This window comes from Aspergillus piperis, assembly GCF_003184755.1.
Source record: "Aspergillus piperis CBS 112811 unplaced genomic scaffold BO85scaffold_5, whole genome shotgun sequence".
Taxonomy (NCBI): Eukaryota; Fungi; Ascomycota; class Eurotiomycetes; order Eurotiales; family Aspergillaceae; genus Aspergillus; species Aspergillus piperis.
In genome coordinates, this window is record NW_020291595.1 from 375,223 (window position 1) to 387,349 (window position 12,127).

The 12,127-nt window shown below is 51.3% G+C and overlaps 5 protein-coding genes across 5 annotated transcripts; 2 read left to right on the forward strand and 3 right to left on the reverse strand.

Moving 5' to 3' along the window:
* Nucleotides 1–429: 429 nt before the first annotated feature.
* Nucleotides 430–2,266, reverse strand: BO85DRAFT_393135 (Sec62 family protein translocation protein). Its single transcript, XM_025656873.1, has 3 exons — nucleotides 1,644–2,266; nucleotides 1,038–1,594; nucleotides 430–979 (listed from the first exon to the last, which is right to left on the reverse strand). The coding sequence occupies exons 1-3, from the start codon at nucleotides 2,122–2,124 to the stop codon at nucleotides 812–814; spliced, it is 1,206 nt and encodes a 401-aa protein (XP_025517479.1). The 5' UTR covers nucleotides 2,125–2,266; the 3' UTR covers nucleotides 430–811.
* An 80-nt stretch (nucleotides 2,267–2,346) lies between these two features.
* Nucleotides 2,347–4,595, forward strand: BO85DRAFT_245063 (Lectin C-type domain protein). The gene is made up of 2 exons (XM_025654875.1): nucleotides 2,347–2,567; nucleotides 2,634–4,595. The coding sequence occupies exons 1-2, from the start codon at nucleotides 2,508–2,510 to the stop codon at nucleotides 4,416–4,418; spliced, it is 1,845 nt and encodes a 614-aa protein (XP_025517480.1). The 5' UTR covers nucleotides 2,347–2,507; the 3' UTR covers nucleotides 4,419–4,595.
* BO85DRAFT_416791 (uncharacterized protein) lies at nucleotides 4,441–7,315 on the reverse strand. Its single transcript, XM_025657750.1, has 3 exons — nucleotides 6,840–7,315; nucleotides 6,580–6,771; nucleotides 4,441–6,524 (listed from the first exon to the last, which is right to left on the reverse strand). The coding sequence occupies exons 1-3, from the start codon at nucleotides 7,017–7,019 to the stop codon at nucleotides 4,773–4,775; spliced, it is 2,124 nt and encodes a 707-aa protein (XP_025517481.1). The 5' UTR covers nucleotides 7,020–7,315; the 3' UTR covers nucleotides 4,441–4,772.
* Nucleotides 7,316–7,482: 167 nt separating this feature from the next.
* Nucleotides 7,483–9,220, forward strand: BO85DRAFT_416793 (NADPH-adrenodoxin reductase; the record flags this gene model as incomplete). The annotated part of the gene is made up of 3 exons (XM_025657751.1): nucleotides 7,483–7,788; nucleotides 7,854–8,288; nucleotides 8,348–9,220. 3 exons carry the CDS (start codon nucleotides 7,483–7,485, stop codon nucleotides 9,218–9,220), a joined length of 1,614 nt encoding a protein of 537 aa, XP_025517482.1.
* Nucleotides 9,221–9,364: 144 nt separating this feature from the next.
* Nucleotides 9,365–10,264, reverse strand: aspf13 (allergenic cerato-platanin Asp F13). The gene has a single exon (XM_025654876.1). It carries the CDS (start codon nucleotides 9,956–9,958, stop codon nucleotides 9,509–9,511), a length of 450 nt encoding a protein of 149 aa, XP_025517483.1. The 5' UTR covers nucleotides 9,959–10,264; the 3' UTR covers nucleotides 9,365–9,508.
* Nucleotides 10,265–12,127: the final 1,863 nt, after the last annotated feature.

Consider the following 12,127-nt stretch of genomic DNA (forward strand, 5'->3'; position numbering starts at 1 on the left):
GCCCGGCCCGTTATTGGTGTCGAGAATCCCGAGAATCATCCGCCTTGGCTACGAAGAGGGTATTATGTAATGGGTAGATAGATGATGATCACAACTACATAACTATATCACTTGGATGAAATAATCAAGAGGGAAAAGAGGAAATTAAATTGCAACTGGTATCAATACTAGGTAAATACGTACTATAATGGTATATAGTAAGTAATGAATAGGGCAAGCGATCAAATGGAAGATGACTACGGTCAAGATGTTGGTTGGTTGATATGATATTCCAAAGTCTACTAACTAGCAGTGAAGTACGTAGTAGTAAGTACTTCATATTCTTCGTTTATTCAAGTAGTTTGTGATATAAAGCAAGTAGATAGATAGATAGATAGTCCTAGATACTTACTACTAGCGGGAGCAATGTATTGATTGAACTAGACACATATAATGTATGTCATAAGTAGATTGATTGATTGCCTTTACTACACAAGTTGTGTTTAGGAATTGAGAGTTTGGTTTATGGATGATCCATGATAGTATGCGCATACTGTCTCATATATTTTTGTGTGCCAACAGTAGGAAATGATAGCAAGCTGTAAACCCAAAACCCGAATACCCCTAACCTAACTAAGCAACAATGGGAACGGGAAAATGCGACCGAAGTGTAAAAGCGAGGACGTGCAAGAGTTACCGTACAGAACTGAAAGGATAAGATGGGATATGATTAGAAGCAAGAGATTACCATGCAAGGTTGTATCTCCCACACATGTAGGAAGAAGGATCAATGGATTTCCGCAGTCAATTGTATAAAATCAAGGTACACTGATTACTCTTCAGTGACTTCCTCCACGCGCGGCGCAAGGTCTCGCTTTACAGTGCTTGAGGTATCCGGGGCTGCTGTTGCTGTTGTGGTGGCGGACGGAGTGGATTGGGCTGCAGCTTGAGGTTCCTCGTCTCCTGCATTCTTGGACTTCTTGGACTTTTTCTTCTTGGTCTAAAAATGGAGGTTAGAGATTGTCTTTCTGTCTGCGATGCCATGGTAGGTGGCTTACCTCTTGCCAGCCCCACAGGGGCTTGAAACTATCCACGAATCCGACATCTTCGAATAGGTTGGGGAACAGCCATAGACCGGGGGGAACCGCAATGACTGTGATGCAGAACAGAATAAGACGGAAAATGGACATGGCGAAGAACAATCCCAGCAGACCCATCATGCCCACACTCAGGTACCAGACACCCTGGCGCAGCATCATCGGCCACAGAGGGAAGAGCACCACTGCGAAGATTCCTGCTACTACAGCCGCGGCCATGACCTTCTGCTTCCACTGCGGACCTTCCCACAGCCAGACATAGTGCATCATAGGATCGGTTTCTTGGTGCTGCTCAATGCGCACCGTCCACAGTCCCTTGACACGGTTCTTGGACTTGCCGTGGTTGTGGCCCGCATGGGGGTCAACCTTCGTCACGCGCAGAGCAAGAAGGGATAGGGGAAGAAGCTTGAAGACGTTCTCTGCCGATGCGCGGTCGGTGACTGGAGGGAGAAGAGAGTTCTTTTTGGCAGCCGCCTTGGCGTAAGCTGGGGACTCGATGGCGCGGATGGCACGTTTCACTGGTATTTATGAGTATTTTCCAGGCACATATGATAACAGAGTATATACCTTTGAACATCTCCTTCCGCTGTCCATCCATGATACATGTCCGTGTCTTTAGGTTCTGCGACCGCAAGAACGCGGCAACGGCGAGCGCCTTCGGATCAGGAGGGTTGTTAGGGTTCACAGGGACCTGGCGAGTCACCTGCTGGGGTTGAGGCTGTGGAGGTACAGGCAGGTTCTGTCCTGGTTGGGCTGGCGATTGAGGAGGTGCTTGCCCTTGCCCTTGGGGCTGCTGGCCCTGCGCTTGGGCTTGAGCAGCTTGTCGTTGGGCCTCGACTTGTCTCTGGTGAGCGGCAAGAGCTCGCATTCTCAACTGAGTGACATATTGTTCGGTTGTCATTCCGTGCTTCGCTGCCTCTGCAGTGAGCTGTTCGCGCTGCTGTTTGGCGAATTCCTCGGGGGTCATTCCGCGCCTAGCAGCTTCGGCGGCGAACTGCTGTTGCATGGCCGCAATCTGCTGGGGGGACGGCTGGCCGGGCGCCGCCATGGTGAAGGAGTGTGTAGATTTTTTATATATAGAAACTAGAAGGGTTCGGAAGAAAAGAAATGCAAGAGCGCACAGCGCAGTGACTTGCAGAAACCGAGTGGACGTTTCGGGTGGGCGATGGATGAGATGGCAGGAAGTTGGCGGGAGATGAAAAGGCCAGATGGTGTTCCAGTTGCCCTTCCACTTGCGCCGTCAGGGTCCCGGTCGCCGTCCACCGCCTTCTTCTCCGCACTCCGTTCTGCTTCCATTCACCCACTCGGCGCATCCATCTCCCCTCACGTTCATCATCTCCATTCACTATATCAGGCAACTCCACGCAGACTCCACTCCTTTTGGACTAATGTGATCTGAGTCCCGGTGTGCTGCCTGCAGTTCGCAGCCCCATGTCCTTGAGTTTCTCCTCAGATGTCGCCTTGAATGCAACGGAGGCGGCTGTCTTCCTGGTAAGTTGCGCGCATGCACCAATGCGCTTATACAGTAGGTTCATTCCGCTTACTGACATTTCCCAGAGCGAAAGAGATGTAGCTGGCCAGATTCCAATCAACTTCGTCAGCACATCCGCTGTATCACTTCGCGCGGCATGTTTTGGCGACAATGTCTACGACCGGGATGCAGCGGGCAAATGCATCTCCAACTTACTAGTTGTCGGATACCGCCGCTTTCTCATCGACCTTTACTGGTCGTCTGACCAACGGGATTGGATGCTCTGCCCACTGTCGCTCTCCCCGGATGTCCCCGTTGTGACTGTGTCGTCGATATCACCTACTTCTTCGACAACGACAACTGCGACGAGTGGAATAACCGCAACGACGACCGCAACGGCTACAACAACGACAACGAGCGAGACAACCAAAGCCACTGTCACTGCGGTAGCCAGATCGTCGGGTTCGGTCCTGTATGAATTGGGTCCGTACCGCTGTTCTTTGGATCTCGACTTGTCCGACCTGATCAATGTGTTCCGGGGTTTCTTCCAGGCGTATACCTCCGAGCTGACCGTGTATACGAGATACATCTCTCTTAATCTGCATGCAGCTGGGAGCGCGACTAGTCCCGACGAAGCAGCATCGACTGTGACTGGATCGCAACTACCCACAGGCTCCGAATCTATCAGCTATCTTTTTGATGAACATCTGTCTTCCTACATATACATGCCGTCAACCCTCGCTTCCGAGCGCGCCAACCTGAATCACTCATGGTACCAGGTTGAAGACGGCTACAAGCCCATCACCGAGTACTTCACAATTCATGAGGACTCCAACGGCGACCAAAGTACACCCGATGGCTGGCCATGCGTGAAGTACCTTCAGCTAGCACAAGAGAAGCGCCTCCTCATTGACTACGGGACCATCGACTCCCAACTGCAAGACTATAACTTATCCTACATGAGTGACGTTATCTTTCCCCCCAACTATCTCACTTCAACAGTATCCGTATCTCTTGACTCCGACGGAAGCGTTGACACTGGCTGTTTCTATGATCCCGACGCGACCACCGTATCCCAGGCCAACAACTCCTGGGCCATATCCGACTACATCCCCATACCAGAAGGATTAAGCCAGAACTCGACAATCGCAGCAATGTCCCTCGTGGCCTCCAACCTAACCGCATGCGGTCTCACCCCAACACTCAACGACACCCTCTTCAACAAAACCGCCGACACCGACCCCGAGCCCTACACAGAGATCTCCCTCTCCAGCTCCTGGGCCTGGTCCGTCGGCCAACCCGCCAACGCCGACTCACCCTCCGCCAGCTTCAGCGCCACAGACCGCTGCGCCGTCATGGATTTAACATACAGCGGCCACTGGCGCGCCATCAACTGCAGCCAAGTCCGCTACGCCGCATGTCGCGTGGGAAACAACCCCTTCACGTGGCAACTATCCACAGCCCCATACACCTTCCGCGATGCCTACGACCACGGCTGTCCCGAGAACACCAGCTTCGCCGTCCCACGCACCGGTCTCGAAAACACCTATCTGTACCAGTACCTGCTAACACGGACGGACGTTCTCGACCCAACCTCTGCATACCCGAACAAGACCAAAGTCTGGTTAGATATGAATTGCATCGATGTGGAGTCTTGTTGGGTAACGGGGGGTCCTGATCGGGAGTGTCCGTATGCGTCGGATCCGCAGCAGCTGGAGAGACGGACAGTCTTGGTGGCTGCTATTGCTGGGATTGTGATTTGTATTATTGCTGCTTTGACGCTGTTTGTTAAATGTAATGCCAATCGGCGCAATTCGAGGAGGAATAAGAGGGTGATCAAGGGATGGGAATATGAAGGGGTGCCTTCGTGATTTGGTATGATGATTGTTCATTGTATATTTGTATATTATAGCTGTATATAGTCTCCGAGTTCGGAAAAAAATCATAAGATACTAGGAATATGAAACATTGCAATATTCAGTTTGAATGGTATGCTAAGCTACTACGTGATTGTCTACAGTAAAAACAGTGGGGAGTATCACCAATAAAACAAACATAAAAATCACATCAGTTATCGTCAAAAGATTCTCATGTCCAACATGTGCAAACCATATCCATATGCCTCATAAATTCAATGAAAAGAAGACGTATCCCGTCTTCGAACAGTTGTAGATGCTTTTTTTTCTTTTTCTTTTTCTGCGTGTTCTACTCCGAGCATATCAGTGCTATAGACCCGCAAAGCGAGCCCATCCAGCTGCTCGGATAGGGGTTGTGTTCTCATTTTTCGGTTTGGTAATCTCGACACGGCCCTCTTCCGCTATCTTGCCGCTGACGTCCCGCCGTCTTCCCACTCCCAATCCGGCGATGTAGTTTCCATACGACAGTGCAGAGTTGGCGTGGGTAGCATCAGCTCCTGAGTTACTAACGACGCGACCTTTGCGATCACCGTCGATAGTCATCGGGTCTGCAGAGGGAATGCCAAGGCCGTTGAGGTCACCATCGTCATGCTGCTTAAGTGCGCCGTAGGCGTTGAACTTCTGGCTTTTCTTGATGCTGAGCTTGTCCTTCTTTGGAGTAAGCTTCGACTGGTCGCGGCTGACTTTTCGTGGGGCATTAAGTCCGAATTGGTCCGGGAGCTCTCCATAGAAACTTCCTTTCTTCTGCAGACTATCAAGAAGCGGCTCGTCGGCAGGAGGCTTGGGAGAAAGATTGGGTATGTCAGTAAGGGCCATGCGCCCATTGCTTGGTGTGCGATTCTGGACCTCGTCCGGCCTCGGCAGGGGAGAGGGCGGGTTCAGTGCCAATGGATTGACCTTCAGGGAGTTTCGCGTGTCTTCGTCGAGCTCTTCGTGGTCTTGGAAGATGTCAATCCGGTGGTCGCCAAGGTCTTGCTCTGCGTTATCGTAAAATCCGCTTCGGTAAAGAATGTCATGAACGTCATCATCGTTTCCATAGTATTCATTCGCCGCAACCGACTCGTACTCCCCGCGCTTATTCTCGCTGATAGCTTCGCCTATATTCAGACCATATCGCTGTGGACTGAACCAATCCATAACACCGCCCTTTGAGGAGGCTGGGGTTTCGGCACGGCTGTATACAGAGGACGGGTCGCGAGGAGCCGGGTGCTCGTCTTTAGTCTCCTCCACGGGAGTTGTAGACCGAGACGGATAGACAATCCAATTCTCTGAGGCAGGGCTCACACATTGCGATCTGTTGGGAAGATCGGGAGATGGCTCGCGAACCGGCGCGCCACGCGGAATTGATGTAGTTGCCCTGGTAAAGATATCTGGGTTCTCGATAGGCGACGCGATAGTTGTAGCATCATCTATATCATTTGGTTGATGGAAAGGTAGATGTGGGATGGTGTCGATGCGTGATGGGCGATGGAAAGAGTGAGTAGGCTGCGGTGGCGTTCTGTCTGTGAAAGTAGGGGGGAATCGACTATAGTCGTTGTTGAAGGATGGATTACTGCGAGTCTCCATGAAAGGCACACTTCGTGGAACACCGATCAGCGGATCCTCACTAAAAATATTGTCTGAGCCCAAGGTAGATTTGCTGGCACGCTTTTCAATTATCTCGGACTTGGTCCGTGAGAATGGACGTGCAGTCAAGTTGTCTTCTAGCGGGTTCATATCTGGGGGTAGCCGGGTGATCTTCCGGAAGATGGTACCCAAGAAAATGGAGATTCCAAAGGATATCGCATGAAGTGCACCGTTGATTATACCCAGCAAGAACGTAGTCTCTGCGATCTTGGTTGTCGTCTCAACATTAGAACCTAGCATTGTAGTCCAGTCGTATGCGTTGTTGGTATATTGCCCGTAACCTAGGTAGGCTGCGAAAACGTAGAAGGGGATCAGGCCTAGATCGAATGTTGCGGCAAAGAACATGTAGCTAGCCTGCGACCCTGGAGGCCTTGTGATCGAAGAGCGACTCAAAGTATATATGCCGTAGAGAGTGTGCAGAATTGCGACAGCTGGCTTGAAGGGAGTTAGATTCTAGCTCAACGTCACATAACCTGGCCGCATCACTCACCCCGACTCTGACAATCCAAATCACGGTTATTGCGGCATTCTTGATAACGATCGAACAGAACAGGGATCCGATAGCTCCGGCAAGAGCAAGTATGCGCAGTCCAAGCTGCACCTTGCGACCATAGACCACACGACCCTTTGTTTTTGGGCTCATTGGCTTCCATCGCGGTTTGGCACTGGGGGTGTTGCATTGCTTGCATAGATCATTAGTACGCGATTGTAGTCTAATTGATGTCCTTTAATGAGCCGCAAAGCACATACCACATCAGGAAGGGTATTGGCATGATCAACCAATGGTCCCTTTAACTCAGGTTTTGGCTCTGGTCGAGTCCAGCTCGCTTGTGTCACAGCCTTCGGGTTGAAGGGAGGTTCGGGCGAACCGTAAAACCGGTTGGACGAAGCGTAACCATAAAGGAATGAAGAGTCATGATTGTCGCCCATGATCGCTATGGCGAAAGCCCCAATCTAATATCGAAGGCTTGACCCACGCGACGAGCGGGGGAAAGGAATGTGCACAGACGAGTTGTTAAGCTTAAAGAAAGAATGTCGGATTAGACAGCTATCTAGATGTAGATAGACGGACGGTTCTGTGGTGACAGATACCACGGAAAGAGAGGTACGAACCGTGGGACGGGTGGAGTGACAGAAGATGGAGACGAAGCAGGAGCGACAGCAAGAAAGCAGCAGCAGCACATGCACTCATTCATCGTGCATCTGCCGGAAACTACTGGCTTTCCATCCACGGGTTGATCGGGAGGATCGTCAACACGCGATTGTCGGCGCGGCAACCAGCCTTGATAAGAGTCACGTGTTGGACCCTCTTATGTCATCGCGCCTCGGAGTTAATGTCTCTCCTCCGGTCTGACGGCTTTGCTTCTTTCCTCACACTTCGTCTTGCTACACTATGAATATCCAGCGTGCTCCATATATCTGTGGCCATTGCACGGCGCGGATTACCCGCGTGCCTGTGCGCCATTCTCCGCGCCAGACCTTCTCACGATTGACAGCTCAATCGCGTCAGTACAGCCAGGTCGTTCAGAATGAGCGGCCTTTCCGCGTGGCCGTGGTAGGGTCAGGCCCGGCAGGCTTCTATGCGGCTTATCGACTACTCTCCAAGGTAGACAATGCCTCGGTAGACATGTACGAGAAGCTTCCAGTGCCATTTGGTCTTGCGCGATACGGTGTTGCCCCTGATCACCCAGAAGTCAAGGTAAGACCGCTATGCTATGAGTCAGAAGACATGGACGATCAAGCTCACACTATCCGGGCCTCTAGAACTGCGAAGAGAAATTCACTGAAGTCGCAGCATCTCCGCGCTTCAACTTCATCGGCAATGTTGAATTAGGCGAAACCCTCCCCCTCAGCTCTCTCAAGCCACACTACGATGCCATCCTGTTCGCATACGGTGCCCCGAAGGACAAGGAACTGGGAATACCTGGCGAAAAGGCAATCCGCAACGTCTACTCGGCTCGGGAGTTTGTCGGATGGTACAATGGCCTCCCGGAACACCGTGATCTTGCCCCGGACCTGACTGCCGGTGAAGACGCCGTGATCATCGGACAAGGAAACGTGGCCCTGGATGTTGCCAGAATCTTGTTGTCGGATGTGAATACCCTGCGGAAGACGGATATAGCCGAATATGCTATTGAGGAGCTGTCAAAGAGTAAAGTCAAGCGTGTCCGGGTGGTTGGCCGCAGAGGACCGATGCAGGTACGCGTTATCGACCCGAGTACTACACTTATCACAAGCTTACATATTTCCGGCTTCAGGCTGCATTCACCATTAAAGAACTCCGCGAACTGCTCCAACTACCAGGCGTAGCATTCGACCCAGTCCCGAAGAACCTCTTCCCCCCGGAAGACGTCATGTCCGCTCTCCCAAGAGCCCAGAAACGAATCATCCAACTCCTCGCGAAAGGATCAACCAACGATCCAACCACCTCCGCCAAATCCTGGTCCCTTGACTTCCTCCTCTCTCCCGAATGTCTACATTGGTCCCCCGTCCACCCCTACCGCCTCTCCCACGTAAGATTCGCCCGCAACGAGCTCGACCCCTCCGATCCCTTCCTCCCCAGCGCCAAAGTCACACCCAAGTACCTATCCAGCGGCAAGCGCGCAGAGGTCAACATCCCCGCCAACACCTTCTTCCGCAGTGTCGGCTATAAGTCCCTCCCACTACCCGGATTAGAAGACCTAGGTATCCAGTTCGACGAACGCCGCGGGGTGATTCCCAACGACGGCTTCGGGCGAATTACCACTCCAGCCAACACCGGCGACAAGGAACAGCTCCCCGACGGATCATTGATCTCGCATCTCCCGGGTCTTTATTGCGCTGGCTGGGTCAAGCGTGGCCCTACAGGCGTCATTGCTACGACGATGATGGATGCGTTTAGTACGGCTGATGCTATTGCTGCTGATGTGGCTGGTCAGAATGGTAAAGCGTCGTTGTTGAATTCACCGGGTTATAGCTCTGGACTTGGTTGGGAGGGTGTCCGTCCTGAAGCTGAGAAGCGGGGTTTGAGGGCTACGTCGTGGGCGGACTGGGAACGCATTGATCGTGCGGAGCGGGAGCGTGGACAGGAGAAGGGTAAAATTCGGGATAAGTTTGGGAGGGTGGAGGAGATGCTTGAGGTATTGGGGTGATGTCGTAGCATGAACGTATGTATATATAGACAATGATGTACAGTAGATATGACCTTAGAATCTCTCAATTCATATGCAGAAAGTTCTGTACTTATGCTCATCGATCACTATGTTGACATGTATGTATGTATGCTGACGCTCCGTATTATGTTATTAACAGTAGGTAAAATAAAGGAAAGTATCCCAAAAAAGCGTATCAATCATAAACCCGAAACCATATCCCATCGTAGCCTATTCCCGCAACACACGGACTCATCTCCCAAGCACAATGCTGAATGTTTTTGGCGCTTATTTGCACTGACTGACATCCACCTCAGTGTAGGTAGCGTCAACACGACCTAGGTTTTGGGCCTGGTTTCCAGTGAGTTGGTTCATGGCATCCAGACCGATGTTGAAGCCACCCGGTGCGGCATCAATGGCCAAAATGTTGACTGTCTGGCCGTTGTACGTCAAGGCGTAGCATTTGCCGCAGTTGGGAGAGTTCCAGCCTGGAATGGTAGGAGCGCCTCCGATTCTGGGGAAGCCCGGAAGAGAGCCGAAGGTAGTGTAGCCCTTGCCGATCATGCCATTGGTACCGTCCGAGCAGGAGACGGTGGTCAATGAAGTTCCAGAGACATCGTAGGCAGTGTCGTAGGAGACAGAGACTGCGGTGCCAGCCGCTTCAGCAGCTTCCACTGGTGCGGCCAGGGCCGAGGAGCAGAGAGCGAGGACAGAGGTGATGGTGGTGAAGGTCTTCATTGTGGTAGATGAATGATGATATGATACTTGGATGAGATTGTGTATGGTAGTGGTGGTTTGTTCTTGAGTGTAGAATAGATGCTTGATCTGAACTGAAGAGGAGAATCTCTGGGGTTTGTCAAGCTACTTATATCTTTTCTTTCCCCTCTTTCTCTTCATTTGAAGCTGCAGTAGCGGTGAAATGGCAATGAGTATTCCCGGGAGGCCTTGCCTACCCAAGGCGGCCAAGGCTCCATACTGTGGCATGGGCATGGGAGGCCTGATGCCCTGAATAGAAGCACAGTCACTGACATCACAACTGTTTGCTATACTAGGTCATTGAGGGGTATAGATCTGCGAAGCACAAGCCCGAAGTGAGACATTCCTCCCATCAATAGCGGACAACACTGCATCGATAGCGAGCGGAGAGAGACATGCGGGGGCGCAGTGATCGCGGCGTGAAGCGTCCGAGCCAATAAGAGATGGCACGGCTAGACCCTGAATGAGACATACAGCCTTAGAGCCTTGTCATCTGTCCGGGACCTCCGGCTGGGATGAGACGGGTGACTTGTCCTGTGCAGATGGTCGGTTTAAAGACAAAGGTCCTATTCATAGTACCCAAGTGGCACGACTATGCCTCGGACACGTCCGGATCATGCAACAGCCCGCCAAGCGACGCATATTGAAGCCCGCAGTTTACCGGCCACCAACCGAAGTTCCCTATCGGGCTTTAGCGAAAACCAGCATCCGGTGCGTTCGAAATATGTGAAATGTGGCTTCCAGCATATGCGAGCGTTGTTTGGAACCCTGCAGCACCCGAACTGGCTACGGTGCCCTAAAATCAGACCTTCTCCAACTACTAATGAGATAGAAGGTTCACGAATCACGCGCCTTAAATGGGGCACTCGTATGCCAAGACAGAGAGGCTCCCAGAAGGGTTGTCTAGTCCTGGAGTCAAGAGTAGCTTCTTGTCGATCAATCCTTCCGGATCCGAAAATCGGAACACAGGCCTGTGAGCTTTCGGGTATGTATACACAGGTTGGCTAATGCTTTCTCGGAATGGAAGAATGGACACACGTTCCGTTGCTTAGGCGAGGCTAAGGTCCAAACATTTGGTTTAAATCTGGATCTACGACCTTATGAGGCCGCTCTCGGCTAAAATTTAACAAAATTCTTGCCGATACGATGAGGTCTCAACCACGAATGTTGAAGTTCTTTTCGATGCTTCCATGAGCCGAGACAGCAATTGGGCGACTCATCCGCATGGCCGTATGATGAAAGCCGCCAACTTACCCATGTCGTATTAATTCAACGGCAGGTCCTAAGTGACTGATGTAGATCCTTGACGACTACAGCATACAGTCTCTCCCTGTTTGCGTTCAGATGCCAGACCCGAATACCTGCGATGCCATAGACGGAAGGTCAATTCAAGCATAGTAGTTGATAGATGGTACCATGGTGAGAGGTACCATTGCGCACGAACCATGGTTCTGAATTTGTGCTAGGAGTTGGCCGGACACGACCTTCCCTCAGCCTTTGCAGCACGGCCATTCCAGAACCGTCGAAAGGCCTTGGATGAGCTCATCAGATTAGCGTACGCTTTCAGCTTCACCCCGCCGCTGTCCTTGGTTCGAATCACTAAGTAATATCGAATCTATGGGATCGGCATCTTAGCAACGGGAATCGACAAGAATAAGCTTTCGGCCACTCTTACCCAATGCTCGTTCTCTCCTGAAAATCTTCACGCAGCAATGGGGTACAGCTGCAGATTATTTCTTTTTCTCGGCCGTTCTTCAATCAGCATCGTGGAGATTTTGATTTAGCCAGGAACAGCTCAAGCTGTGTCCATGCTCCGAAAATCATCTGCCTGATAAACTTCTAGGTGGGTGCGAATAACTGGAGGGCAATATTGCAACTATGGAGCCAAGCTGAACAATCGGTACCGAAGAGCGGGAGGTGGAGGTGAAAAACATTTGTAAGCTTGTGATTGTTGCTATTACCAGCAATAATGTGCGAGCGATGCTGGAAGTAATAATCAGAAGCTGAATGGTGATGAGGCTCATTGATGCTCAGGTGACTTCCAAAAGGAGTCGATGCCCGACTTCTCTTCCGCCGTGCTTCAACTTCCATTCCAGCTTCCTCATCTTCCACAGTTGCATACTTCACTATTTCTCTATGGTCTATCTGCAA